Below are 27,339 nucleotides of genomic sequence, written 5' to 3'. Positions count from 1 at the left end.
TGAAACAGCTTCAGTTAATTTTGCTTCTGTTTGTTTTGTCGGGGCTTAGAGTTATTCAGATAGTTTACCTCGAGGCTAACAATGTGTAGCCTCATAGGGTATATCATTGTTGGGACTTGGTAAGAATTGGCAACATGTCACTAGCTTTTATGCCAGTTCCACTGGGACCCATTTCAGGGCCTGTGGTCTTTTAAAATCACATGTTAATTTAAGTATAAGTCATATCAGTATTGTACTGTGCCCTGAGATGAAATACTGTAGGTCTTTTTTGCAGATTTAAAAGAAACAGTCAGAGGCTTTGCTATACAAACAAAATAATGGAAAATAGGTGGTTGTTTGGGATGTCTGTGGGCTTTAACGCACCATACAGCGTGTAATTCCATTTGCTGGTCCCATGTGATAATGAATTAAAGTACAGAACAACCCATGAAATCAACAGGGAATATAACAATGATGCTTTACTTTTGCACACAGCGGTAACATGAAGATCTCTATTTGTTTGATGCAAATCAGCCTGACCTTTGCATTGTTTTTAACCACGCAATATCAGAAAAAAATGTGTGTGGAGACACCATGCTGAGCTGCTTAACATGCATAGTGAATATTATTCTTATTGTTTACACTTTCAAAACATACACACACAAACACACAGAGTCCTCTGCAGGACCAACCTCCATCGCACCAGCTTAAGTATTTTTTTTCATGTTGTCCCCACCACACCAGGTGGCAAAAAGGAGGCATTAGAGCTCCCCAGAGTACCAATTTGTTTTCACCGTTGGCTCATTGTGTCTCCTTGCGGTCGGATGCCTGTAATTTCCCCCGTGATAACTATAAGGAGCAGCGAACAGACTCAGCACATTCACTCCCAGGATAGATTCACAATGATGAAACTCAATGGGTGTTCGGGTGGCCACAGGAACACATTAAGGGCAAATTTATGTACTATGGGCTTTGATGAGTACTGATGTTACAGGAATAAGTCAACAGTAATAACAAGGAAACTAGATTTCTGTGCCACATGAGTAAAAAAATGTCACCACTCTCTATGGCTGACTGTTTGGCATTTTGTTCTCTCTGCAGGTGCCATCCCTCTGCTCTTACGTTAACATGGGGTTGTTGTTTTTTTGTCCGCTTCGCCTTTTCATAGATTCACAAATGGAACAATCATATATTATTATTACATTACATTACATTACAGTCATTTAGCAGACGCTTTTATCCAAAGCGACTTACAGTCAGTAGTATATTACATATCATTCACCCATTCACACACTGATGACAGGCTACCATGCAAGGTGCCACCATCAGACTCTAACTAACATTCATGCAACATCCAGTCCACACCGATGGCAAGCCTTCGGGAGCAACTTGGGGTTAAGTGTCTTGCTCAAGGACACATCGACTGCCGAAGCCGGGTATCGAACCACCGACCCTCTGATTGGAGAACTACCTTGCTCTCCACTACGCCACAGCCGCCCCACAATCTTCGTCCTAGCAGCTTCCCCATATTCATTTTAGAAAATAAAAGCCTGTGAGAGTGAAGGTAAAACACTTTCGTTGAGTTGTGTTTTAAATACACCGTAGTCCTGACAGTGCGGCCCAATAAAGTGCACTTTCAGTTTCCGTGAGCGAAATGACAAGCGAAGCTGTCAATGAGGTCTCCATTGTGTGTGTGTGTGTGTGTGTGTGTGTGTGTGTGTGTGTGTGTGTGTGTGTGTGTGTGTGTGTGTGTGTGTGTGTGTGTGTGTGTGTGTGAGTGTATCTGTATTTCTCATGTGATTGTGGGACTTTTTAATTTTACATTTAGGTAACACTTCTCTGCAATGCTCTGTGGGTGTAAGTGTGTAGATCATCTAACAGAATTAGTGCAGTTTACTGAGGATTTACAGTAATGTTGTACAAATAGAGTCAATTTGCATTACAATTAGGGGAATTTGCTTGGCGATTAACAGCACCCAGGGATGAATTCCCTCTCTTATTAGCTGTCAAATCACTATGGTAGGAAATGACTAAATAAAATCCTTGCATGGCACTCATATATTATCAGCTGTGGCAGAAATTAAGTGAGAGAAGAGGTTTCATTTGCTCATCATGACCTCCTGTGAAACAAAGATAACTCAAATAGCTGAGTTCTTTATTGAGCCAAGAGGAAATCTGTATGTTAGTCTTACAGTGGCCAGCAGTGTCACTGATAACTGTTGCTGTCTATGCTTTACTCTTTTACTTTGTTAACTGTGGAGGCAAAGCCATTAAAAGAAGTCTGTCCTCTCTACTTCCCCAATCACTTTGGTTTTTTCAGAATTGGAAAATAAGCAGGCTATCTAAGCCCGGAGTGAACCTGAGGCCATGTTTGTTCGCTTGTGCAGATAAAACTCACAGTACCATTACCATTACCATTACCAAGAAGGCTCCAAACCAGCAGTAATAAGTTATCTTAGCAGGGTGCATTGGAACATACTTTGCTGTGTCCACTTACTTGGTCGATGGGGTTGATTGAATGTCTCTAGCTTGATATTTAAGATGCATTTTTAAAAAATGAAAATACAATATACTATTCAAAGTCTTAAAAGGCTTCAAAGGCAGTGTGCAACCTCAATTTGAATAGAAAATGTTTTCTTTTCCCAAATGCACTCGCGGTCAAAACAACTGAAAATGATCAAATTTCGTCTTCCTTCACGACTTTCTGGTCAAAACAACTGAAAATGATCAAATTTTATGGGTTCACATTGTGCAAATCTGTTTGTTCCTTCCTTCACGAAACAGTAAACCACTCGGTATGAAATAGTGGTTTACTATTACTATTACTATGCTAAATGTTACAGAGTAACCAAGGCCGTGCTCCCTGCTGCTTCTTAACTGGAACTCTCAATTCATTATTTCATGTGAGTGCAGTTGTCTGACAGCAGACACATAAAAAATATGTCAATGACGACGCCTGCTCTGTGTGATCATGTATTGACACACTAAATAAGTTATAACAGAGAGAGCTTGCGGAGTGTGGTTTGTGAACATGGATCCTACACAGCGGGATTCAACAATGCCTGGGAACTCAAGCCCTGATAATACCACCATAAATGTTACATTTAATGTCCTGCCTTCAAATTGTGCTCAAGTCAACCAATTGTATATGTAGTATTGCCAGTGAAATGTTAAGCACTCAGTGTATCATAAAAACACTTGGGCGTGGGAGTTTCTCTGCAGAAAATAAAACTTGCAAGTTGATAAGTATTTATTTATTTTACTTTTCTTGTATGTATCTCCTCCAGTGATATTCCTACGTCCCCAAACCCGTTCACTGTCATTCTCTACCTGTCCACCAAATATCCTCAGATGTTTCCACCTGCCCCAGTCACCTGACTCCCTCATTAACCTGCTCACCTGTTTCCACTTTCCCTGTCAGCCCTGCAGTATTTAACCGTCCCATTTTCACTCATTCTCTGCCAGATAGTCAAAGTTGCCATGTAGTTGTGTGTGGTTGCTTCCCAACAAGCAGCTGCCTGTTAGGCTTTATATAATACACCTTCACTTTGGTCACAAATCATTGAACTGTCCTTGTCTGCTTTGCTTGTCTGTGTTTGGGTCCTTCCCTTGTTGCCTCGTGCTCTCACCTGCACAACACTTTAAAGATGCATGAATCTATTATTTATTTACTTATTTTTGGCCCCTGGGACTCAGCTGAATAAGCTGTAAGTATGATATTGATATTTAGCGTAAAATGTTATTATAGCAAATTTTAGCAAACAGTCAGCCAAATACATTCCATTATCATCCAGCAGACAGAGCAAGTTTTATATCTGGGTACCTCATAAATCTGAAGTCCAATATTCACTCTCATTTAAGTCCATTTTTGCTTCTCCTGAGGGAAATATGTGGCTCTTCAACTACTAATTGCTCTACTATGTTCAGCATCTAGTTACCAACTCTATCAGTTGGTGCTGGCCAGGTAGTGCACAGAAGGTTAGTAACCACTTTTTGCTGAAAACAGATGCTTGCTGCAGCATGGGAACAATGCTGAACTAAGTGGCGTTACTGAGGCAATCATAGAGTTGCAGGTTATGAAAATAAAACAATTAGCTGAGAGATGGTCCACAGAGATGAAAGAAACTCTTGGTTTGTCATTGCAGCTGAGCCCTTTCACATCAAACACAGTCATGTTATCCATTGTTAATACAGAAATATTGATTTGTGTGGCTTTAACTCCCTCTATGCCATCCTCTCTTTCTCAAACCATAGCTCCTCTTTTGTGTAACTCTATTCTTATCTGTGTAATTTTAGATTATGGGGTCTAATCAAATAAGTAATCAAACGTGATTATACTGAACATTTAAAAATATTGAATACATGTGCATTCTTGTCATGTCACTCCCAGTCCTCTGGCTTGATCTCACACATACAAACACACTCTTGCATTCATGCAAAAAATCTTTCTAATGGGCCTTTGAGACCAACAATAGCATTACTCCAAAAAGCACAGGACCTTCCTTCATTTCAATGACACCATTACATTGTGCAGCAGGCACTGCTTTAAAAAAACAGAGTAATCTGCCAAAAATGTTAATCCTTGTTATTGTGCTTGCTCCAGCACTTGTTCCTTACCTTGTAGCAAGTAACTTTTAGCTGTGTGCTATGATGTGTTTAATAACCTGTTTAAAAACCACCTTGTAGTATTATCACATTCTATAAACGTAACCAGACTCTCACTTTACCCTGTAGAAGCAAACCCATACAAACAAAGACCCTTGTCTTCAGGCTAATGCACTGAAGTGGATACAAGGTAAAGTCAAAGACCACTTAGTCCAATATTGAAGACTGCCTCAATGTATTAAATTATGCAATGTAGTGAATTACAAGACAAACACTGACTACCAATTGGAAAATATACTGTGCACACTCTAATTGCAATCATTTTTCAAGCCCAATCTTGCATCACCTAGGGGCTTTAATATCAAACCTCTGCCTGTTAATGCCTGAATTTGATTTGACACAAGAAGCCCTGAAGTTGAAGCTGAGGATTTGGGAGACCAGTTTAGAGGTTGTGTGTCAGCAAAGTGGTTAGCTAAGCTACTTATCGTATTATACAGAGTTATTGTCATGTTTGGCTTGGTTCTGTCTGAGAAGCTTTCATTGCAAGCACTTTGCTGTCTTCCCTGAAGGAATATTGGAGATAAATAAGAAAAGAAACACAAAAACAAGAGAACAAAAAGATAATAATTCCTCGGCAATGTGGTGAAAGGAAATTGCAAAAAGCACGGAAAAAGATTAAGCTTTTCTTCTTTTTAACGGACTGTGGAATAAAAGTTAAAAACCAGAGCAGCACAGGCCAGCACCAGCACAATCTTCATCAAGGTCACATTGAGAGAGTTTTACATGTTGCTTTCCCATTTTTAATTGCAGTCTACAAGTAAGTAATGAAACATTTTTCACACTCTGAGTTCCAACTGCTCTCTTCCTCTTCAGTCTGTGTCAAGGGCAAATAATAAACTGAGAGTTTTTGTGAGTAATGTTAAAGTTGAAAAAACAACTAATGGCTTGCTCATTTGCTGGCACTTCTTACAGGCACAATAGGCAGCTGCCAAGATCCTCACACATCCAATTTACCTTCCTATTGAACAATGGGATAAAATGGGTTCCAATACTGCACGCTACTGCCAATCTTCACAGCAGAAAGTATCAAGGCATCAACAGGACTCTGTAACAACTAATAGAGGGAAATCCACAAGAGACAGAAAACAACTACAAAGAGACACAAGAAGAGAATACATAAAGATGCAAAACGACCACAATGAGGAGAAGAGACAAAAGACAACATTAAACAGGCAAAACATGACCACAAAGACAAGCAACACAACAAGAAAGAGCAGCACGTCCTCATACCTAAACAACACAATAGGTCATTTGCCAATGACTCCTAAAACAACATGTCTGTCCTGTTTAACCTTATGAAACTGTTGCACAATGGCAGTTTTAAACATGTGACCACTTTTAAACACATGTTAATGCAACAAAAACTACTTGGTAAAGTTGAGGAAAGATCATGGTTTGTGTTATAAAAAGTACGTTTGATATGTATGTGACGTAGTACTTGACGTGGTTACGTTAGTAACTTCATACAGGACACAAACAGTGGTTTCCTGGGTGAAAGTCCTTTGCTTGTTTCCCCTTTTGACTACGTTACCGGACTTTCTCCTTTGCTACTGTTATAATTACTGTGGCAACTGCCAAATGTGAGTTAATGACCTTTAATTACACCTTTGCTCAGGTTAAATTTGAACCAATACGAGAGCTCTTAGAGATTTCAGTCAGGCAAAGTGTGTGTACACAGCCACACAGTCCTCAGAGGAGATCTGATCAGGCACCATAAGAGAAAACATATGTGTGGGTGGACCATAGGGCCTTTAAATTATATAACAGTTATGGAAGAAAAACATCGACAAAATGTACAAATTAACTTTTGGATAACGAATTAATGGGCGAAACAAAGCCTGATCCAACTCCTGTCCGTCATGGCCATGGCCATGTCTCTGGTTATTCCTTGTGTTTCATGTGTTTTCCCTTGCCCTTGTGTCTCCTGTGCTCCCTTGTTTGTTTATCTCTGTGTGTGTCTGTGAGGTGGGCGTGTCACTCCTCTCACTCTCCCCAGCTCCCTGATTACTGCCAAGCATACTCACCTGCTCCAAGCCACACACCTGCCTTCAATCTACTCATCAACTCTGCAGTATATCAACCCCGGTCATCCACTCACTCACCGCCAGATCGTTGTTTCAACCACAGTGGTAGATCGCACTCCAGGCCTTTGTGTATTTGTGCTTTTTGAGTATTCTTGCCAGTTCTGTGATTCCCTCTAACCTTGTTCTCCCTGTACCATAGGACCATACTCACCTGCTTGCCGCTCCGTTCCCCTCCGTGCCTGCAGCTCAGCCAGCATCCACTCCCTCTCTGTCCTCGCCTACCGAAATTCTCCCCTTCCTCCACCTCCATTTCCCGGATAACCATACTAAATAAACCCTGTTCACTATTCCTTCTCTCCGAGTGTGTGTGTATCTGCATTTGGGTCCCTCCCATAGATCGTAACAGAACGATCTGGCCAACATGGACCCAGCAGGCGCAGACTCTCTCCGCCAAACCCTCGCCCACCAAGACTCCCTCCTAGGTCAGCACGACCAGTTCCTCCGTGAGGTAATGGAGACCCTCAAAACCCTCACGCCCCATGTGGCCAGGATTGGCAGCCAGGTTGACAGACTGACCGCTAGCCTCTCGAGCCCAGCTCCCGTAGTCCAGCCCGACCAGCCTGCCCCCACAGCGGCTCCAGCCCCCCGGCTCCCCCTTCCAGAGAACCCCATGTCCCGGTGCCGGAGCGCTATGCAGGGAACTTGGGAACGTGCCGTGCATTTCGGGGCAGTCCTCTCTCAACGCTCCCTCTCCGACCAGAAACTCCACCCCTGTGCCTTCTATTCCCGATGACTATCCCCAGCCGAACGCAACTACGATGTGGGAAACCATGAGTTGTTGGTGGTAAAACTCGCCTTGGAGGAATGGAGACACTGGTTAGAGGGAGCAGAACACCCATTCATTGTATGGACGGACCATAAGAACCTGGCTTACATCCAGACTGCTAAACGCCTTAACCCTGGTCAGGCTCGTTGGGCGCTGTTCTTCGGTCGATTCAGCTTCACACTCACCTACCGGCCTGGTTCCAGGAATGTTAAACCGGATGCCCTCTCTCGCCAGTTCACCTCCGAAGAGTCCCCCACCAGCCCTGATACCATCCTCCCGTCTTCCTGTGTGGTGGCAGCCGCTACCTGGGAGATCGAGTCCCTGGTCAAGAGGGCGCAAGCTTCCCAGCCAGACCCAGGTAATGGCCCCCCCAATTGTCTCTTTGTCCCTGACTCTGTTCGTTCTCCAGTGGGGACATACATCTCGAGTTGCCTGCCATCCGGGCGTGGGTCGCACCCTGTGCCTCCTGAAGAGACACTTCTGGTGGGCCACCATGGATGCTGACACTCAAGCCTTTGTTTCCGCCTGCACGGTGTGTGCTCGTGGAAAGTCCTCCCACCGACCCCCTGCCGGCCTGCTTCGCCCCCCGTCCGTGGTCTCACATCGCACTGGACTTTGTCACAGGGCTACCCCCATCCCTAGGTAAATCCACCATACTAACCATTGTTGACCGCTTTTCCAAAGCAGTTCACTTTGTGGCTCTCCCTCAGCTCCCCACAGCCTTAGAGACGGCCGAGCTACTGGTCCACCATGTCTTCCGCCTCCACGGAATCCCCTCTGACATTGTTTCGGACAGGGGGCCCCAGTTCATCTCACAGGCTCTCCTCCGCACCGCTGACTGCAACCGGTGCCTCGCTGACCACCACGGTACCCCGGCACCCAACTACCAACCAGGTCAGAGTGTGGTTGTCCGCTAAGGACATCCCATTAAGAACGGAGTCTAGAAAACTGTCACCCAGATTCATCGGTCCCTTTGAGATTGTTAGTGTGATTAACGCCTCTGTTGTGAAACTGAAGTTACCCAAGTCCATGAGAATCCACCCCACCTTCCATGTCTCCCAGTTGAAACCGGTATCAGTCAGTCCTTTATGCCCTCCAGCCATTTCCCCCCCCCACCAGCCCGGATCATCGATGACCACCCAGCGTTCACCGTCCGGCAGCTACTGGATGTGCGCCGCCGAGGCCGGGGGTACCAGTACCTCGTCGACTGGGAGGGATACGGGCCGGAGGAGCGCGCCTGGATCCCACGCCGCCTCATCCTGGACCCGTATAGCTTTTATAAGCTATAAAAGCTGTTGAAGGTGTTAACACTAGCACATTTCTGTCAGGTAAACGCAAATACACATTTTCTCATTCATTCCAGCCCAGCTCTGGTGACAGATAAGCTCTGGTGTCAGCTCAAACATTGTTTAAAGTCTGTATAATTGTGTGTGTAATTGTATGGCCTGTTTTAATCACATGTATGTGCAAGAGCGTGTGCTTCCCATACAAATGTTTGTGTGGCTCATGATTAACTGTTGTATCCCCTAAGTATATTGATCTTGCCAGTGGAAGACGGATCGCTGTCTTACAATATAGACAGAAAATCAACCGTGGATCACTCTTGCTCTCTTATTCTCTCATTTCCCTCTAGCTCACTCACTCTAACAGTTTTCTTCTTGCAGTGTTGCATTAAATTACCATTGGATTATCTCTGGCATTTGGTCTCTTCAGCCCATTACCAACATTATGAACTCCTCAGATAACCACACGGACCTGTTGCTAAACTATTGGCTTCCTTCATTAGGAAACAGTATGTGGACCCACATGAGACCTCTGTGTCGGATACATATTACTTTGTAATACGACTAATTAATCCATTGTGACATTGTCACTGCTGCAGGAGAAATTCTATTCTATTTTCTATTCTATCTGTTTGTTAGTAAACGGATACACAGAGAAATAGAGTGAGCAGAGCTCCGTCTTCCAAAAAGTGGACATGCATGACTTAAAGTGTGTGGACACTCAAACAAATGGTTGGGTTAAATAAACACTTCTTTTCATCTAGGAGACTTACATAAATGTACATCAAAAGTAACATTTTGGTGGTGTTGGGCGATAAGGCATGACTCACAGTCTTCTATAATGAATTTGCTTGAGGTCAGGATTCACTGCAGACCAGTCATGTTCCACAGCAAACGAAGAAAGATTGTTCTTTTTTACAGACCTCAACGGATCCATGATGGCATTGTCATGTTATGACAGGAGGGAGCCCACACACTACAATTCTGAAGCATAAAAGGCTCAAAGCTTTAGCATTACAGTAAGGGTGACTTTACCTGTTTGATTGCTCATAAAGCAAACTCTTGTGCATTTTTCCATTACATTTTTTTTTTTTTAGCTTGGTGTGAAAGTTGCCAATCTGTGTTACTGACTAAACAACTGGGCCGAGACCACCTGTAAGAGTGGACCTCTATCTCCTTCCACGCCGACTTTGATGGTTCTTTTGTGGTGTGAAAGTAGAACTGACCAACCAAAGATTGTTATGTGATTGTTAAAAAATCTAAAGCTTAACTACTTCAATGCAACTGCTTGCTGTGATCTGTCAGGTAAGCGCTCTTATAAACAACATATAATATATATATATATGCATTTAAGTATTTTGGTTACCATGGTAACACATATACACATCAGCATATGAAAGCAGCCAATGTTTAAATTCAAAGATTTCCCTAAAGTGAAAGTTAAGTGCCTACTATACAGTGTATGCAGCGATACCTACCCTCATTTAGCATTTCCATAATCACATGTGCCACTAGAGGAAGAACATAATGAATCAACTCCAATGACTTAGAGGGTCTGGTGTTGCTACACTTGTTAGGGAAACAAATGCAGAAATTTTCAAAAACATAACAAAATATTAGAACCCATTTATGAGTATGTTTGAGCAGAGAAGGAAGTTAATGGAAAAATAATACTGAAAGCCTTCAGTGGCTTTAAAGATGGCTGAAGGGCAGCTCATTGAACAGCAGTGAAGTTGGGAGAATACAGGAAGTCAACTGGCTAAGTGATTCAAGTGGAAGCTAATAAGAATGAATGTTTGCCATTATAGCCTCTCTCCCTCACTCCTCCTTCTGGCCTCCACAGATAGCCCACACTACATATATCTTCTCACTCTGACACCTTTTTTTAACACAATGTTACATAGAGCATATAGTGAGTGGAATAAAAGGAGGGAAAACACTGTCATTAGAAACAAACATCGAGGAGTGCAGGTTTCTCCTCAAATGCCCCTTTCTCTCCTTCAGTTGTGCTCAGAACATTTCGGCCGCGGGAGAAGAAGGAGTGAGGAAGAGGGAGAGAGCGATTAGATCAGCTTGTTGGGTCGGTTTAAATGCTCGGTGCATTTTGCGAAGAAGGACACTACTGATAAGAGAGGCAACAGTTAAAGCACTGCTCCATGGGGAGATAGTGACTATAAATATACTGACACCCACGGCATGCTCTTATCTCTAGTGGAACAAAGCAAAGAGACTGACCCAAAGGTTGTGGTCTAACTTGTAGAAATATATTGAACAACTAATGTGTTACATCTTAATAAACCCATTGCATTACTATTTACCTCTCATGTGTGTCCAGCCTATGTTTACATGAGTTTTTTAAGTGTTTGTTCTACTGTCAGGTGTGGAAAGGAGAAGAAATTGTGTAAAAAGACCTTTCGTTGCAAGCAAACATGGAAAACAGAGAGCAACTCTCTTGATAAGAACTAAGTATTGTATACAATGGCTAATGAGTCTAGGCAGAGAAGATGAGCTGGCAGGCTACTGAGTCAGGTTATTCTCGGAAGCGAGAAAGCATACAAAGGTGTCTAGAGGTCCAGTGAGGCACAGCAGTAATGAGCATATGGTGAGTTCAAACAAATACACAGAGAGGACTGAGGCTATTTTCAGACTTCAGGCAAATCCCATGTTTCTAGAATCAGATATTTAAGACAGACTGTCCGCATCCGTCATTTGCAAGTCATCAGATACGATTTGTGTGTGCAAACATCACTAACCTATCTGCATGGGTCACCGTGGTAATGAAGTAGGCGTCTTGGGACACAGCTTGCAAATACAGAAGCATGATGAATGGAAATTCCATCATTTTTCCCCCACCAACAATCATGCTGTCAACAAGTCGCACAGAGCTCCTCCTTTGCACCAGACAAACTCAGCGACGGCTGCTAAACATTGCGATGTTCCGTGCTGCTGTGCTGGTGGGCTTCACCATGCACTAGAGGTGTGGTTGCCACCTGCAAAGTACTGTGAGTGTGTCAAGGATTATAAATCCAATTGTAATAGCATTTCAATCCACCTCCAAATGGGGTTTGGATCCGATTCGCAAAAAATTGCATTTCATTGTTTGTTTATTTTGCTGTCCAGACTTTCTAAAAATCAATCTGGGTACAGTCTGGATAAACCAAAAAACGCATTTGGCTTGCAGTCTAAACAAGGCCTAAGAGGTAGAGCTATAAACAGAAGCAGAAGGAAAGAGAGAGATCATTAGTTGTGTTTCTAGCATTTGCTTCATTTTTAAAACTGCATCTGTAAATATGCAAGTGTTAAAAAAGAACCAGTTGATCAATATTCAAATCTGTGTTTTTCCTACTGTGACTGCAGTGTCTGTTAAGTCTTCAAATTTCATTGATTTATCACTCATGCAACAGCCCCCAGAGCAGTGCAGCAGTTTTTTTTTCCCTCTAAGATGTTCAAAAGAATGTAGTGTTTTCACCATACATTTAATTTTGGCTGGTAATAAGCACAAATAGAAACCAGAATCCATATGACGATCACATAACAAAAAACAAACAGTACAAAATGTGTTTTTGCTCATGAAGTTGTAAAAAGCCCTTAAAAGGGTTGTGATAGAACTGGAAAAGGTGTAGTGCCTCTAAGATGTATGAAGGCAGAATGAAGTGTTTCCACCCTGCGCCTCCAACAAACAGTTGTTTAATTTACTCTCCCCTGGAGATGGAACATAGTTTCTGACATTGCCCAATACAAAAACTAAACCTTTCATAAAAGTAAATTAAACTTGAGGCAAATAAACACTGGCCCGGCTGTGGGCCTCTGGTTAGAAAATGAATACAGTGGGCTTCTCTCACGAGGATGAAATATCTTATTTAGAAGCCCTTGTCAAGACAGGGGCCAATCAATAGCTAGTATGATGCATCTGCGCTGTGACGCAGAGGCCGGGGCAAGTAATATGTAATATATGGATTAACATCTTTCTGTCCCACTAGACCCGCAAGACCTGGCATTTATCTCTCTCTCTGAAGGGCCAGAGACACATGTGCAGGGACTTCCTCTCTGCCCTATTACCACGTTTATTAAAATCAGCTCTGGGATATACAGCAGGGACACAAGAGCAATCCTCAGCAATCTATCTATCTGTGCAATACTGTGTCTCTCTCTTCCTCCTCCGCTATCTGTGCTGGTGGCGGCAGAAGGGTGATGGATGACATTACCCAGCAGGGATTCAGCGGGCGGTATTATCATGGAGCAGGTATTAGCATTGAGCCTCCTGGTCCCTTCTCGGGCCCATCGATTTGGGCTGCTGCCTGACCCTAACCTCCTAAAGGGACCTTCAAGCTGGAGGAACAGAGCCACAGTACAAGCCCTGGGGATAATCTTTGCCCTGGTCCTGGTCCTTCATCATCCTTATTCATCCCTTGCCGCCCTCCACCTCCTCCCCTCCTTCTGCTCTGTTTTAGCTTCCACACTATCTCAGTCTGTCTGTCTCTCTCCTCTTCCAGTTTAGCAGCCATAGCCAAATATTAATGCGACAAAAAAAACTATATCCTAAAAAAAGACTGATATCTACTCTTGAAAAAAGATATAGACCGGATGGTGTTATCCCACAGCTGGTAACAATAGCCAATTCTTTCCCAAATGAGATTATCCCTTAGAGACATTTTTCTGTTGTTTTGAATTTTAATGGAAAGGGGAACATCATCAACATGTTGATAATAGAGCTCAAGAAAAAACAACAACGTGCTTTTCCTTCCTTACGTGTGTGTTTGTTTGTCTGAGAAATGCACAATGCTCTTTTTACTGAGTTTCTCGCTATCTCTGGCACCAGTGATAAAAATGTGAGCATTATGTGGGTGCTTCTTGATTTACACACACATATGCAAAAGCGCAACCGCAGCATTGTTTTTAGTGCCGCTGCAAAGACGCTGCTCCTGTTTCTAAGGTGATTAGAGAGTCAGGAGTCCCCAACATCATTTGCAAGCGGTAAGGTTCCATTCACTGTTGACAAGCACAACCCTGTAATCCACTAATTGTTTAGGTTGGGAGGGAAAAGACCCAAACTGCATGTGGCAAGACATGCAGCTTAGCGAAAGTTCAATCAGGATGACAACTTTTCCTGTGTTTGCCTACTTTTTAAAATGCTTTTCTCCCGCTTAAAATTCAATAGTTTTCTATTATTTAATTGCCAAATTAAATGAATTAAGATCTTGATTGTTGTTCTTAGGTTTTCCAAGTTTTATCTCAATGAAAAGAGGGTTCATAGGAAAAAAAAATTTAATTGCTAACCTATTAATTAGATGTTGTGTCAGCGCATGTGTTAACAAAACAGTTCCTGAGAGCAGTGTTGAAAAGTAACAAAATACATTTACTTAAGTACTTTACTACAAATTTGAGGTACTTTACTTGAGTATATCTATTTTTTACCACTTGTACTTGGTCCCCAGGGAGTAATTCACAAGCTACCCAGCAGTATGTAATGTGTGTATTTATATACAGTATATATATATATATGTATATATATATGATTAAAATTAGCTTCACATTTACGACCCGCAATATTAAAGCAATAAACATATTAGTCAATAATTACATTTATAAATGGGACATTCTGTATAGTTAGAACTTTTACTTTTGGTACTTTAAATATATTTTGATGCTAATAGTTTTGTACTTTTACTTTTTTCAATGCGGGACTTTTGCAATTGCACATTGTTTAAACCTTCTTAACATTAGCTGTGTGTTGTGCTGAAGAGAATGCTAAATTCACTGTCTGTAATGCGTACTATATATTAAAAATACATGCATCGCAAAGGGAAAAGTGTTGTAAGCCATACAAAGGAGTAAATATCAAAAAAAAGCTTGATGTACAGTCAAAAGCAAGAGTTTCAAGCTTGCTGCCTGTTGTGACTCATGGTACTGAATCTCAGTTTTAGAAAGTCTACTTTAAGACATTAGTTTTAAGCACAAATTAAACCACAAATCAAGCAATGAGGGTTCCTATACGTTTCATGAATATAAGCATCATTGAATGTCATTCTGTTATAATGTCCGTATTAACTATACAAGAGCATGAGGGAGTATTAAAGAAAATAGTAGAAATAGAAACTGAGACCATTACTTCAAGAAAGTGGCTTATCAACTAGAAGAGATTGTTATATTAGGTGAGAGGAGAATGATAAACATGTATTGTTTGGTTTCTCCTGCTGACCCAGGAGCTTTCTAAGAGCCTCTTAGCCATCTACAAGTGTGTAGGAGGTGCTCATTAACCCGCATCCCTGCAGAGCATGCTGCATTTAGATCATGGAGTGTTAACTGGTGTTGAGTCCTGGTCTCTGCAGTTGAAGATGGGCTTTCTTGCCCCTGATCCACCTGTGCATCCACTCCATGCTATTCTATTCCTAATTGCTATGAAACATCTACCCTACCAAAAAGGATTCTTAGTGGGAAAACATGCCTTAATATGCAACAGGCAAGTGAAATCTAAATCACTCTCTTGAGATCTCTGTGGAATTTCTCTTAAGCTGACGTGTTTTTAAGTGATTTAAAGTCGGGGCTCGTCTTGTCATCTCATCCTCTTGTTCCACCGCTAATGATAGCAGTGCACGGGGAGTTGACACACTTAAACAAAGGCCTCTTGCTTTTAGACAATAATAAGAGAGAAACACAGCTAATACTATGACGCTGAAGGGTTTTAAAAATAGCTATCTTTTATTTTCCTGATTAACATTGAACAAACACACGCACACACAAACACATTAATTCCTAAAAGGTAGTATAACCTGAACCCTTTAAGTGTTAACCCTTACTGTACCTTACCTCCTGAGAAACAGTGATAAATGTGACAAATTGTAATCACACTTTAATTTGTAACTCTTCTCATTAATTCCACACAGAAAGACAGAGACGAGGCTGGTGAAAAAATCAGGGATTCATTCATTTGGATCCGACCCATAAATAAACCGAGAACAATGTGGATATATCAAGCAGCAAATTTGGTTCATGGAGAAATGAGCAACGATAAGGCGTCAAACCTACCAACCGTCTCCGTTTGGATTCTTTGTCTAATCCTTTTGTAGGGGAAGAAAGAACACAATTATGAGAAGACAATGCCCTTCTTCTAGAAATTGAACACTTCTTGACTCAAACTTTCATTTAAGCACATGTATCCACATGTAATTGGACAAATAGAGCACACGTTTGTTTTTTTATCCTGAACACTGTATGATTATCAAACATCTCCTAAGCACTTGGACAAACACATACTAATACACGTAAATACACACAGTCGCGGTTACACATCTGGAAATATTTGTATGGCACAGATGATTACCATGATGAAGGGTAATCAATGGGTAGATGCTCTTTAATCAATCACTCTGAGATCAGACACTGATTTGTTAACTTGTGATTAGAAAAATTTCTTGCACAATTAAAGCTAGAGTTGGTAATGTTGAGAAAAGACCAAAAGTACCCTCGATTTTTAAATTGATCCAACTGTAAAACAAAATGAAAGTAGCATCATTAGCTCCAAAAGTCCCTAAATCTAGCCAGACAGTCTCCAAGTTGCCAACACTGACAGCACGTCTATTCAGGCCTCCCTTCAAAGCCACTCCCCAAAGTTATCATTATATATGGGTTATACACACTGACACTGAAATGATTTAGAAGCATTTTATTTAAAAAAAATAGAATGGCAGTCGCCACTCGGAGAGCACAGACAATTGACCATGTGTTATATTTATTTTGTATATTATTTTAAACAAAACCTTGCTGTTTGGAGTCTGACTTGAGGCGTTATTATGACTCCCACTGCTTTTCTTGGCAGGATTCACCGTGTGTAGGATTCAAGACCTTAGATTGGCCAGGCGTCCATGCTTGCCAAGGTACCGGTAACCTGATTGGTCCTATGCCCTGCCCAACGGGCTATCCTGACCCTAACTACTGGACCAGCTTAGCAGGGCAGGCCTTGCCTAAAGTAGCAGTAAGGAACTCATTTTTTTGATTATTCTGAATACCCTTTCTTGCAATGTCAATGAAAGTTAAACATACTGTAAGCCGAAAAAATATAACCTAATAAAAGTGTATAACATACACTTAGAGGAAACTAAGTGTATGTTGACCTAACGTTAGCAGATGTGTTTCCTTGTTGAAATACGATCATTATGGGTCGCTGTAAGGTTGTCTAATAATAATAAATACAACATTCTTGCAAGGAACACACACGTTTACAAAAAGAAAGGTTATAATTATGAATGGCAGATACCACTTGGGATTCATGGTAGTGTTGGGGCCAATGGATCCTTGATTTCAGACGGAGGTAAACAATAGCTGGCTTCTCATTTCAATCCAACAACTGTCGATTTTGTCAGCTGAAAGGACAACTGTTGCTGGCAGATTTTATCAGCTGCTTGCTAATTAAACGTTATCTCCAGTTGTTTGAAAATGCAGTCTCAGGCGAAAAGTTTCCTGCCATTTAATTGTTGTATTGTAGTGTAGAGCTAGTCCGTCAGTCCAATTATAGGCATGACAAGAGTCAGATCTTATTTCATTTTAACATAACCGTTTGGCTGTTGACATACTTGGGGAATTTTTTTTGGCAAAGGTAACACAATCTCTGAAAATAAGTCTGCCTGGGATTGCAAACTCCCCTTAATCCAATAACGAGCAGAACCGAGCTGCTAATAATGTGCTGATGAAATACTTTAGAGTGGATGTGCTATCTTGAACAGGGCTTATTTCAGACATAACATGTAAAACCACAAAATCTAATGTCGTCAGATGGAACAACTCCTTCACCTACAAAGATTGTTATTGTCTTGGGTTTTCGAAAAGCTGACATAATGAATTATTTCTTCTTTAACTGCAAGGATAGTATTTTGCAGTATATGTAAAATAGTGGTGTATACATTTACATCTTCAGTTTTTTCAAATTAAGGTCAAAGACCCTCTTAGTCTCATCATTCTTAATGTGTACTTTCACTTCAGCACACCTGTACGTCTATCTCAAAACTTTATGAGGGAAATAGCTATGTTTACTTATTCACATAATTGACTGTTTGTAATTAATAGTCAAAATCTGTATTACATTTTGTCTTTGTTCATTTTCAAAAGTGCATATTTGTACGTGTTTTGTTATCCCTACATTGTAATTCTGGAAAAAAGTGTCAATAAACTTTTTTGTCATCATTTTGTTGACAAAGCTAACAATGCATGATTTCCACTGGCTGATGCTCTAGAGTTTCTAAAGAGCATAGGGAGCGTTTATCAAGATCTAAATCCTTAAAATATTATGATGGTGGACAATTTGCAGCAGTGGGTCTGCACGGTGGTGTAGTGGTTAGCACTGTCACCACACAGCAAGAGGGGCCTGGGTTCTGTGTGGAGTTTGCATGTTGTCAGTGTGGGTTCTCTCCGGGTTCTCCGGCTTCCTCCCACAGTCCAAAGACATGCAACTAAGGTTCATTCTCCGGGTTCTCCGGCTTCCTCCCACAGTCCAAAGACATGCAACGAAGGTTCATTGAAGACTCTAAATTGCCTGTAGGTGTGGATGTGAATGGTTGTCTGTCTATATATGTCAGCCCTGCGACAGACTGGCGACCTGTCCAGGGTGTACCCTGCCTTCGCCCATTGACAGCTGAGATTGGCTCCAGCACCCCTGCAACCCTTAACTGGATAAGCAGGTTACGGAAAATGAATGAACAATTTGCAGCAGTGGCTGTCATCGGCTTTGACTAAGCCTGTAACAATCCTGAAGCATGGATGGGTGTGACTATTTAGACCCAATTGGTACAGGTGATTAACTGACAGCAAACCAGAAAAGATATGAAATGAATGAAATCCTGCACGCTGGCATCTCAGGCTTTTAGTCAGGCATCTGTCTGACCAAAAATTTTGTATTTAAGAAACTGACAGTTAAGAGAAGACTATAAACAAGAGTTTATGGCTAAGCTTATCTTTTTCTGTACAATAATGTACAGTGAAACTACTTCAAATTGTATATGGTCATGGTCAGGGCTATTTTTAGCAGAAATCCATTGCGCTTCACAGCAAACCTATTGTGAAAACTGTTTTATCAATAGGGTTTTTTTGATTGGCTATCTGTAAAATGTGAGACTTTCTTTGTCCTTTTTGGCGGCTCCATGGGCTGATACCCTGCTTTAAGATTTCAAGCGATTCTTTGTGTTTACAGAAAGTGTATGTGGTACCGGGGGAGAATTTTATCCTAAATGTTCATTGTATTTCATTGCAACTGTTAAATTAATAAATACATTCATCAACAAAAAAAAGATTTTACAGATTTAAACCACTCAAAGGGGAGTTTAAACCTTGAAAGAGCGCTGATAGACAGAGTCAAAAGTATGCTTACCTATGGCAACACACACACCCTTGTAAGCAATTTATCTGGAATCGATGAAGGTCTTCTCTTCTGTATTGTAAAATATTATGATGCTTTTAATTGAAAAGTGTAATTCATCCGTTCCCAGAATTGCTCATTAAGACCTTTTTTCATTGAATTTTTTACAACTACTGAGCTCTCCAGAAGACACTGGTCCAGCTCGACCCAGAAGGAAGTGGGCCGATGAGGACGCTTCAGGCTCAAAACAAGAAAAGAAAACTCCCCAGAGAAGAGGAGATGAAGTCTAGATGGAGAAGGGTGAACCTAGCTGACTGATAAGGTCACTTAAAAAAACGGTGAAGCATCTGTCACAGTGATTCATACTGACAAAATGGAAGTGACCACTTTGAAGACTGAAGAGCCAAGCTCTCATCTGTTAGTTCTAGTGAAGCAAGTTACCCATAGAGAGACAGTGATCACAGGACAACCCACGACATGCTGCCAACAATATTGTTATGGGAGTGTTGTTTGATTAATTAAATGGCTTGGTTCTCACCTCCAAACTGCAACGTATCAGTCCACCTTTTGTCTCACGGTCTATTGTCTCTTTTAACCAAAATGTCTCTTTGCACATATACGCCCACACACGCATGGAGTATCTTCTTCTTATGTTTCTTTTGTGTTATACCACTATGTGCCACTAGAACAGTGAATGCTGCCTCAACCCGAGGAGTGTAATCAAACATGGTAAAAGTGTGAGCTTGAACCTGTATTGATGGATAACAACTTTTTTGGGGGGGGTTCCTTTTTTCGTACATTCAGATGAACGTGCCGCCCTGTTCCCAGTGGTAATTACGGGCATGCTGACAGTCCTGAATAGACGTAACCGTACCATCCCATTGGGCAACTTTTGTATTTGTTATACGAACACTTTGGTTTCAATTAAAGCCTGTTCACCTGCCTGTCTGTGTCCAATCCGAGTCCCACCCACACTCACTGACTCTCTTACACAATATATTTAAAAGGGCCATTCAGCACAATGAGTACTTTTGGTAGGCTACTTAAAGTATAGTTTGCCAAGAATGATTTAATTTTACTTAATGAAGATCTTCAGGAATTTTAACAGTATTTTTACACTGTGGTATTGCTGCTTAGGTAAAAGCTCTGAGTCCTTCTTCCACCACCTGTTAGGTTTCTACATGTAGGTAGTTAGCTAGTTAGCCAGGCCTGCTAACGATTGCAGAGCAAATAAACTGTCTGATCATGCCCTCGATACAGCCCCATGTACATTGCTTCAACATGTGGAGAAATGTAGAGCTTGATAGACATGTGATGTCTAGCTATGACACTTTATTAGAATATTTCATAAGATGTAATAAATGCCAAACAAAGAAACAAAATAATTGAGATTAAAGCAAGCTTCTTATTTCCAATGTTTTTTTCCACATGTCTACTTTTATGAATTAGTAGTCCAGCGCATTTTGGCCTGGCCTTCATCGGGGAGCATCTGTGCATATCCATGCAGTGTAATAACCTCACCAATCTTAATCAATGATACGACAACCACCCACTGATTGTCTTTTGCTGTATCGAAAAAGCTCACCCCAGTGCCTGTGTCTTTTGTCTTTCCCAGTGTGCAGGCAGACTGACAGAGGGGGTATTACGGGGGGGGCCTCAACAGATGCCACAGGATCCCTACAGAAAAAGCGAGGAAAAGGCAACGTTCCCGTGGTCTGATTAGAGCAGCCACAGGGGAGCGCAGCGAGGAGACTTAATTAAAACTCATCTAGATGGAAAATACGGTGAAAAAATGGCATTTTGTTGGGGCTGCTGGGAGCTCCAGGGTTCTAGAAGATATGTTCACCTAATCACAGTGTTGGTGGGGTGGGGGCTAAAAGATGAACCCACTAGCCAGCTGAGTAATGTGGACTGAAAAATGATCACAATTATCATGTGCTGTGGAGGTCTCTGTAACAGCCAGATGCAAACACAGCTCAGTGTATAAAGAACAGATTTATCTCTATGTCTTATTTCCTATATATATTTCTAATTTCTTTCTTCTCTCTTATTTCCTACTCCTCCATTCTCTCACTGTCAGCACGACTCTGATCAAAGTAAACACGCGTTAAGACACTCTCGCAGCTGCAACAATAGTTAGAGCACACCTCTACCACAACTGAGAAGTCTCCCGTGCACCTCATCCATTTTTCCTTTTCATCCCGCTCTCTTCCCAGGCATCTAAATGACAGCGCACCACTGCAATGGAGCCCATCTCAAACACCCATTAAAAATAATGAGATGGCCATTTTCACCGCCTGTTACTTGAAAACAATCACACAAGGAGCCCCTGGCATAGAGTGAGGGGGAGCCAAGGGGAAGGCAACAATTGCTGAGTAGATTTACTTAATAACCTAACGTTGTCCTTGGTCGGACTGCTGAGCTGGTCTCCTGCAGTAAACTGTCCAAACGGCAAAGGGCTGCCAGGTACAGTAAACATCTGACATACTACCTGATGATACTTAAACAACATATCTGAGAAGTATTTGGCAAAGCTGTCTTTGTTTGTTATTCCCAAAAAATAGATAGTAAATGTCACAGCGCTAAAAGTATTCTCAAAAAATGGTTCTTGTGATATTTTACAGAAAGTTATATGTTTTTGTTCTTGCCTGTGTTCTTCTTAGAATGTCTAAGAAACACAAGTGGTCAGTGCCCCTGCAGTGCACAACCTGGTTAGGCAATCTACTTTAGGTTCAGGAAAAGGTCATGGTTTTGGTTCAAATAATTACATTTTCTTTAACTTATTTTGTTACCTAACTTACGTACTTATGACACCTACAGTCAGGTCCATAAATATTTGGACATTGACACAATTTTCATCATATTGGCTCTGTACACAACCACAATGGATTTGAAATGAAACAATCAAGACGTGCTTTGAGTGCAGACTTTCAGCTTCAATTTGAGGGTATTTACATCCAAATCAGGTGAACAATGTAGGAATTACAAGACATTTTATACGAGGTCCCTCCGTTTTGAAGGGACCAAAAGTAATTGGACAATTGGCTGATCAGCTGTTCCATAGCCAGGTGTGTTTATTCCCTCATTATTTAATTAACAAGGAGCAGATAAAAGGTCTAGAGTTCATTTCAAGTGTGGGATTTGCATTTGGAATCTGTTGCTGTCAATTCTCAATATGAAGTCCAAAGAGCTGTCGCTATCAGTGAAGCAAGCCATCATTAGGCTGAAGAATCAAAACAAACCCATCAGAGAGATAGCAAAAACATTAGGTGTGGCCAAATCCACTGTTTGGTACATTCTTAAAAAGAAAGAAAGCACTGGTGAGCTCAGCAACACCAAAAGACCCGGAAGACCAAGGAAAACAACTGTGGTTGATGACCGAAGAATTCTTTACCAGGTGAAGAAAAACCCCTTCACAACAGTTGGCCAGATCAAGAACACTCTCCAGGAGGTAGGCGTATCTGTGTCAAAGTCAACAATCAAGAGAAGCCTTCACCAGAGTAAATACAGAGGGTTCACCACAAGATGTAAACCATTGGTGAGCCTCAAAAATAGGAAGACCAGATTAGAGTTTGCCAAAAAACATCTAAAAAAGCCTGTACAGTTCTGGAACAACATCCTATGGACAGATGAGGCAAAGATCAACTTGGACCAGAATGATGGAAAGAGAAGAGTATGGAGAAGGGAAGGAACTGCTCATGATCCAAAGCATACCCCCTCATCAGTGAAGCATGGTGGTGGTAGTGTTATGGCGTGGGCATGTATGGCTGCCAATGGAACTGGTTCCCTCGTATTTATTGATTATGTGACTGCTGACAAAAGCAGCAGGATGAATTCTGATGTGTTTCGGGCAATATTATCTGCTCATATTCAGCCAAATGCTTCAAAACTCTTTGGACGGCGCATCACAGTGCAGATGGACAATGACCCGAAGCATACTGCAAACGCAACCAAAGAGTTTATCAAGGCAAAGAAGTGGAATGTTCTGCAATGGCCAAGTCAATCACCTGACCTAAATCCAATTGAGCATGCATTTCACTTGCTGAAGACAAAGCTGAAGGGAAACTGCCCAAGGAACAAGCAGGAACTGAAGACAGTTGCAGTAGAGGCCTGGCAGAGCATCACCAGGGATGAAACCCAGCGGCTGGTGATGTCTATGGTTTCGAGACTTCGGGCTGTAATTGACTGCAAAGGATTTGCAACCAAATATTAAAAGTGACAATTTGATTTATGATTATGTTATTTTGTCCAATTACTTTTGGTCCCTTCAAAAGGGGGGACCATGTATATAATTTGTTGTAATTGCTTCAGTGTTCACCTGATTTGGATGTAAATACCCTCAAATTAAAGCTGAACGTCTGCACTCAAAGCACATCTTGATTGTGTCATTTCAAATCCATTGTGGTTGTGTACAGAGCCAAAATGATGTAAATTGTGTCAATGTCCAAATATTTATGGACCTGACTGTACGTACGTTATGTAACAAAAGTAAGTTTAGATAAGTCGACGTTGACTTTTGGTTTCACACGGGACACAAACAGCGGTTTCCTGGGTAACAGTCCTGTGTTTGTTTGACCCATCCATCAAAACCTACGCTGACTTTTTTGCTCCGTATGTTACATCCCCAGACTTTCTTAGAGGCCGCTCTGCACATCTTGGCTCACTACTGTGTGGGTAATGTGCGAATTATAGTGCATTACTTTTCGTAGGTATAAGTACGAACAGCAAATGGGAACAGCCTGCAGTTTATGTAATAGCTTCTTTTAGATTCACATTTATAAGACAGTATTTAATTGAAACATATGGTGTTTATAATGGTTAGAGAACAAATTGTAGCATTAATGCAAATTAGACTTTTAAGGGCTGTCTTTTTTACAAGTAAAGCCATATGTCTGAAATTACAATAGCTGTCTGAATGCACAGCATAACCACATACTAAAGTAATTGTTTACTAATCACTTGCTTTTTTCTCGTGAAACTGACAGTGTTTTTTATAATGGAAATGAAAGAAATCTCCAATGATTTTTTTCTGTGCTCAAATACAAGGAGTGATGTGATTAACATCTGTCTGTATGTGGGGGTTTGATGTGTTGTCAAGGGCAACATGTCATCTCTCCAAGTCTATGATTAACTAATAGGATTTTTGTGAGTTGTCACGATGGCTTGCTGACCTCAGTAACAGTAACCACAGTGTATTTCAACCTTTTATTTAACCATTCCGATAACAAAATAAGCCTTCAACTCACAATATGTAGATGCAAAAGCAGATTTACATCTCTCTCTGGAGGTGTTGCATTGTTGAGATGTATATACCTTGGGGATTAATTTATTGTGTAGGATTTAGCACATTAATTATCACTGTACTATTTACTGTACGTGTTGTACAGTAAACTGATGCAGACCATGGCAGTTCTTGAAGTCTCTACATAGCCCAAGCTTTTGTACGACGTCATAAAGCTTCCCCAGGAGGCAAATTTAAGGATCAGAGCCCACCAAGGCTGATTTCTATGCAGAACATTTGCTCAGATTAATTTCACCTACGTTACGAAATTTCCCCATTTTAAATCCTGGTGTGACCGAGCCTTAAGGGCGCACACTTTGAAACAGTATCTACCCAAAAGGCATCCATGGTGTTGTACTTGATCGTACACACAAAACGTGTAATAGGGGTGTAGAGAATGAAAATAAGAGAGCTTGAGAGCGAAGTTCAACCGCTAAGTACTTCCTAACCTCCACAAATCAGTTTTTCAAGTTTGAATTCTATTTGTTAGTTGTTGTCTTTTGTGTTACAGTAGGCTATGTGTCTTGCAAAGAAATAGCTCCACGGTGGAACTCCCTGTAAACCTACAATATCCTTTTTTCCATTTGTTGTTTCCTGTTTGTGTATCGAACGAATGGTACACAAAGTCGTTTTTTATGTGAGCTGTATAGGTGCCCATAGGTGATTTTATTTTGATCTTTGGAAAAGAGCCAAACTACCTGTTTTCCCCTGCTGCCAGTCTTTATCGCTAAGCTAAGCTAATCGTTTCCTGGCGGCATTAGTTAAATCCCTGCAAAAAAAGGACTAACACAGAATGTACACAGCATACAGCTGCTTATTGACTATTTTCAAAAAACAAATCTGGAAAAAAATGATATTGCTTATCTGCGTCGCAGTTCAGAAGTCAGACATACTTTTTTTTTTGCTCAACACTTACGGGTCAGTTTTTCCCCAGCTCTTCAGCTTCACGCTGGAGTTCTTCCATGTCCCAGACTGCAAAAAATCGCGCTGATCACAAGGTACCTCAGCAACATGCAGCTTTACAAGATTTCATAACTGGCTGGAAACAGATGTAAGTGGGAATAGCAAGAGGATACTTCATCTCCCCAGTGCTGTTTGTAACAGCCTTTCAAGTCATACTGATTGCAGTGAGGCAGATGGTGATGTAGGTGAAAAAGTCTCCACTGAGGAACTACAAGGATGACCTGATGAGCATCCGCCAAACTGCAGCTTGTGATTACTGAATACGTTGATGAGCTGATGGTCTGAGAGAGAATGAATATCAATCCAAATCAAGCAGCCTGTCAATCCAGAAAGGGGTAAGGTGACTTCTATTTGTGGAAGTCGAGAGGAAACCAACACTGGCAGGGCAGCTAATTAGAAGCAGAGGAAGCGAGTATACATCAGATCTTTCTGTCAGGTCAATGCAACAGACTGTCCTGAGGCATTAGCCATCTTTTGGGGCCAACAGATATCTCTGATGTTCACATAGCATGCTTTTCTGAACACGTCTCCCTAAATATAAAAATGTTCCCTCACAATTTGTGGAGCCCTCCAGAGCACTCCATGTTGAAAATGTCTCAGCTTTATCTGCATCTGACAGAACTGTACATTAATGAACAGAGAAATAAATCATCAGTCTTTACACTGAAGAGACACTAAAGATGTTGTTGTTTCAACCACTGAACAGGCGGAGCATCTTTCATATATTATACGAAGAATGTTGATCCCTCTGAAAGTGAAAGAGCCCCTCCCTCAGTTCCCACCACTGAGCTGCCCTTGATGAAGGTTTTGTTTAATATCCCCGAGGAATCCTTTATCTTCTTTATACAATTCCTGTTAAGAAAGGAATCAAATATTTGGAACAACAAATGTAATAAAGAAACTGCGGTTAACAGTTGAATATCTTGTAAACAATTTGATTAGGCATTTAAGATATTTTGTTTTTGTCTTTCTAAAGTCCTCAAACATATTAATAATAAAAATTGATTGACATTTTACTTTTTAATCTTTGTTTTTATCAGTATTTGATGGTCATGTTTGAAAAGCCCTGCACGCACAGTCTGCATTTATTACAAAACTCCTTAATCCACGCAAAAAAGTTGATTGACCTAGCTTGAGTCCCCAACAGCTCCAGTAGCGCTGCTTAAAGCCTTATAGACAGCTTGGTTGTACTGGGCTGCCCCAAGGTGTTATTGTGTGTATGGTTGCATTCAACTGAGGGAACCTCATTGATGCAAAAGGTTCCCATAAAAAAAACTCAGCGCAACGTAATCTGGCAAGACAATGTATTGGAAAAGCAAAAATGTGAAAGCACATATTCCCAGTAGAATGCTGTTTAACGTTTTTGAAAAGACAATGTGTAACAGTGTTTTGGAATCTGATAAGCCTTAAAATTCCTGGATCTGTACTCAAACTAGACTTCCTGGATTTCTTCACAACCAGCTCACTGTCACCCACTGTATGTCAAATTGGACTAAACTGGATTTTGTGGGCACACAATAAATGTAGTACCAGTAACAGTATCCATTCTGCCACGTTTAGCCGGGGTTATACCTTTGATGAACATTTCAATATCCACAGAAAAGAGAGTGCAGTCACTGACAACCAGCTTGCAAGTGACAGAGATTATTGTTCCTTGTATTCTCTTTTAACGTTTGCTCAAGTTTGGAGTTGACATTTTATTAGTTGTATTATTATAAGTAGTAATATTGTGTCCTCAATAAAATAGCATTAATGATATTGACATCTACCTATTTGAACATTTCCATTCCATTTCTTCTGATAAGAGCAAACAAATTACAACTGTGCGAAACAAAGCTGTAAGAGAGGAAGAGGTTTAGGAAAACCAGTGGAGGAAAATCCATTTGTAAGGAAGTTCATATTGAATTGTGAAACAGCTGTGCCTGGTCGTGCTGAACACAAAAGAAAAGAATGCCCCCCGTCTTTAACAAAAT

General features: G+C 41.2%; 1 protein-coding gene across 1 annotated transcript in view; it reads left to right on the top strand.

Moving 5' to 3' along the window:
• The window catches only part of cdh13 (cadherin 13, H-cadherin (heart)), a 241,191-nt gene extending 234,202 nt beyond the window's left edge, over positions 1–6,989 (top strand). The window contains exon 17 of the mRNA XM_054619535.1: positions 6,868–6,989. Coding sequence (XP_054475510.1) covers positions 6,868–6,989 — 122 coding nt within the window. The remainder of the gene's footprint in view (positions 1–6,867) is intronic.
• The last annotated feature ends 20,350 nt before the right edge of the window (positions 6,990–27,339 follow it).

Source organism: Anoplopoma fimbria, chromosome 19 (assembly GCF_027596085.1).
Source record: "Anoplopoma fimbria isolate UVic2021 breed Golden Eagle Sablefish chromosome 19, Afim_UVic_2022, whole genome shotgun sequence".
Lineage (NCBI taxonomy): Eukaryota > Metazoa > Chordata > Actinopteri > Perciformes > Anoplopomatidae > Anoplopoma > Anoplopoma fimbria.
This window is presented reverse-complemented; position numbering and strand designations above follow the sequence as displayed.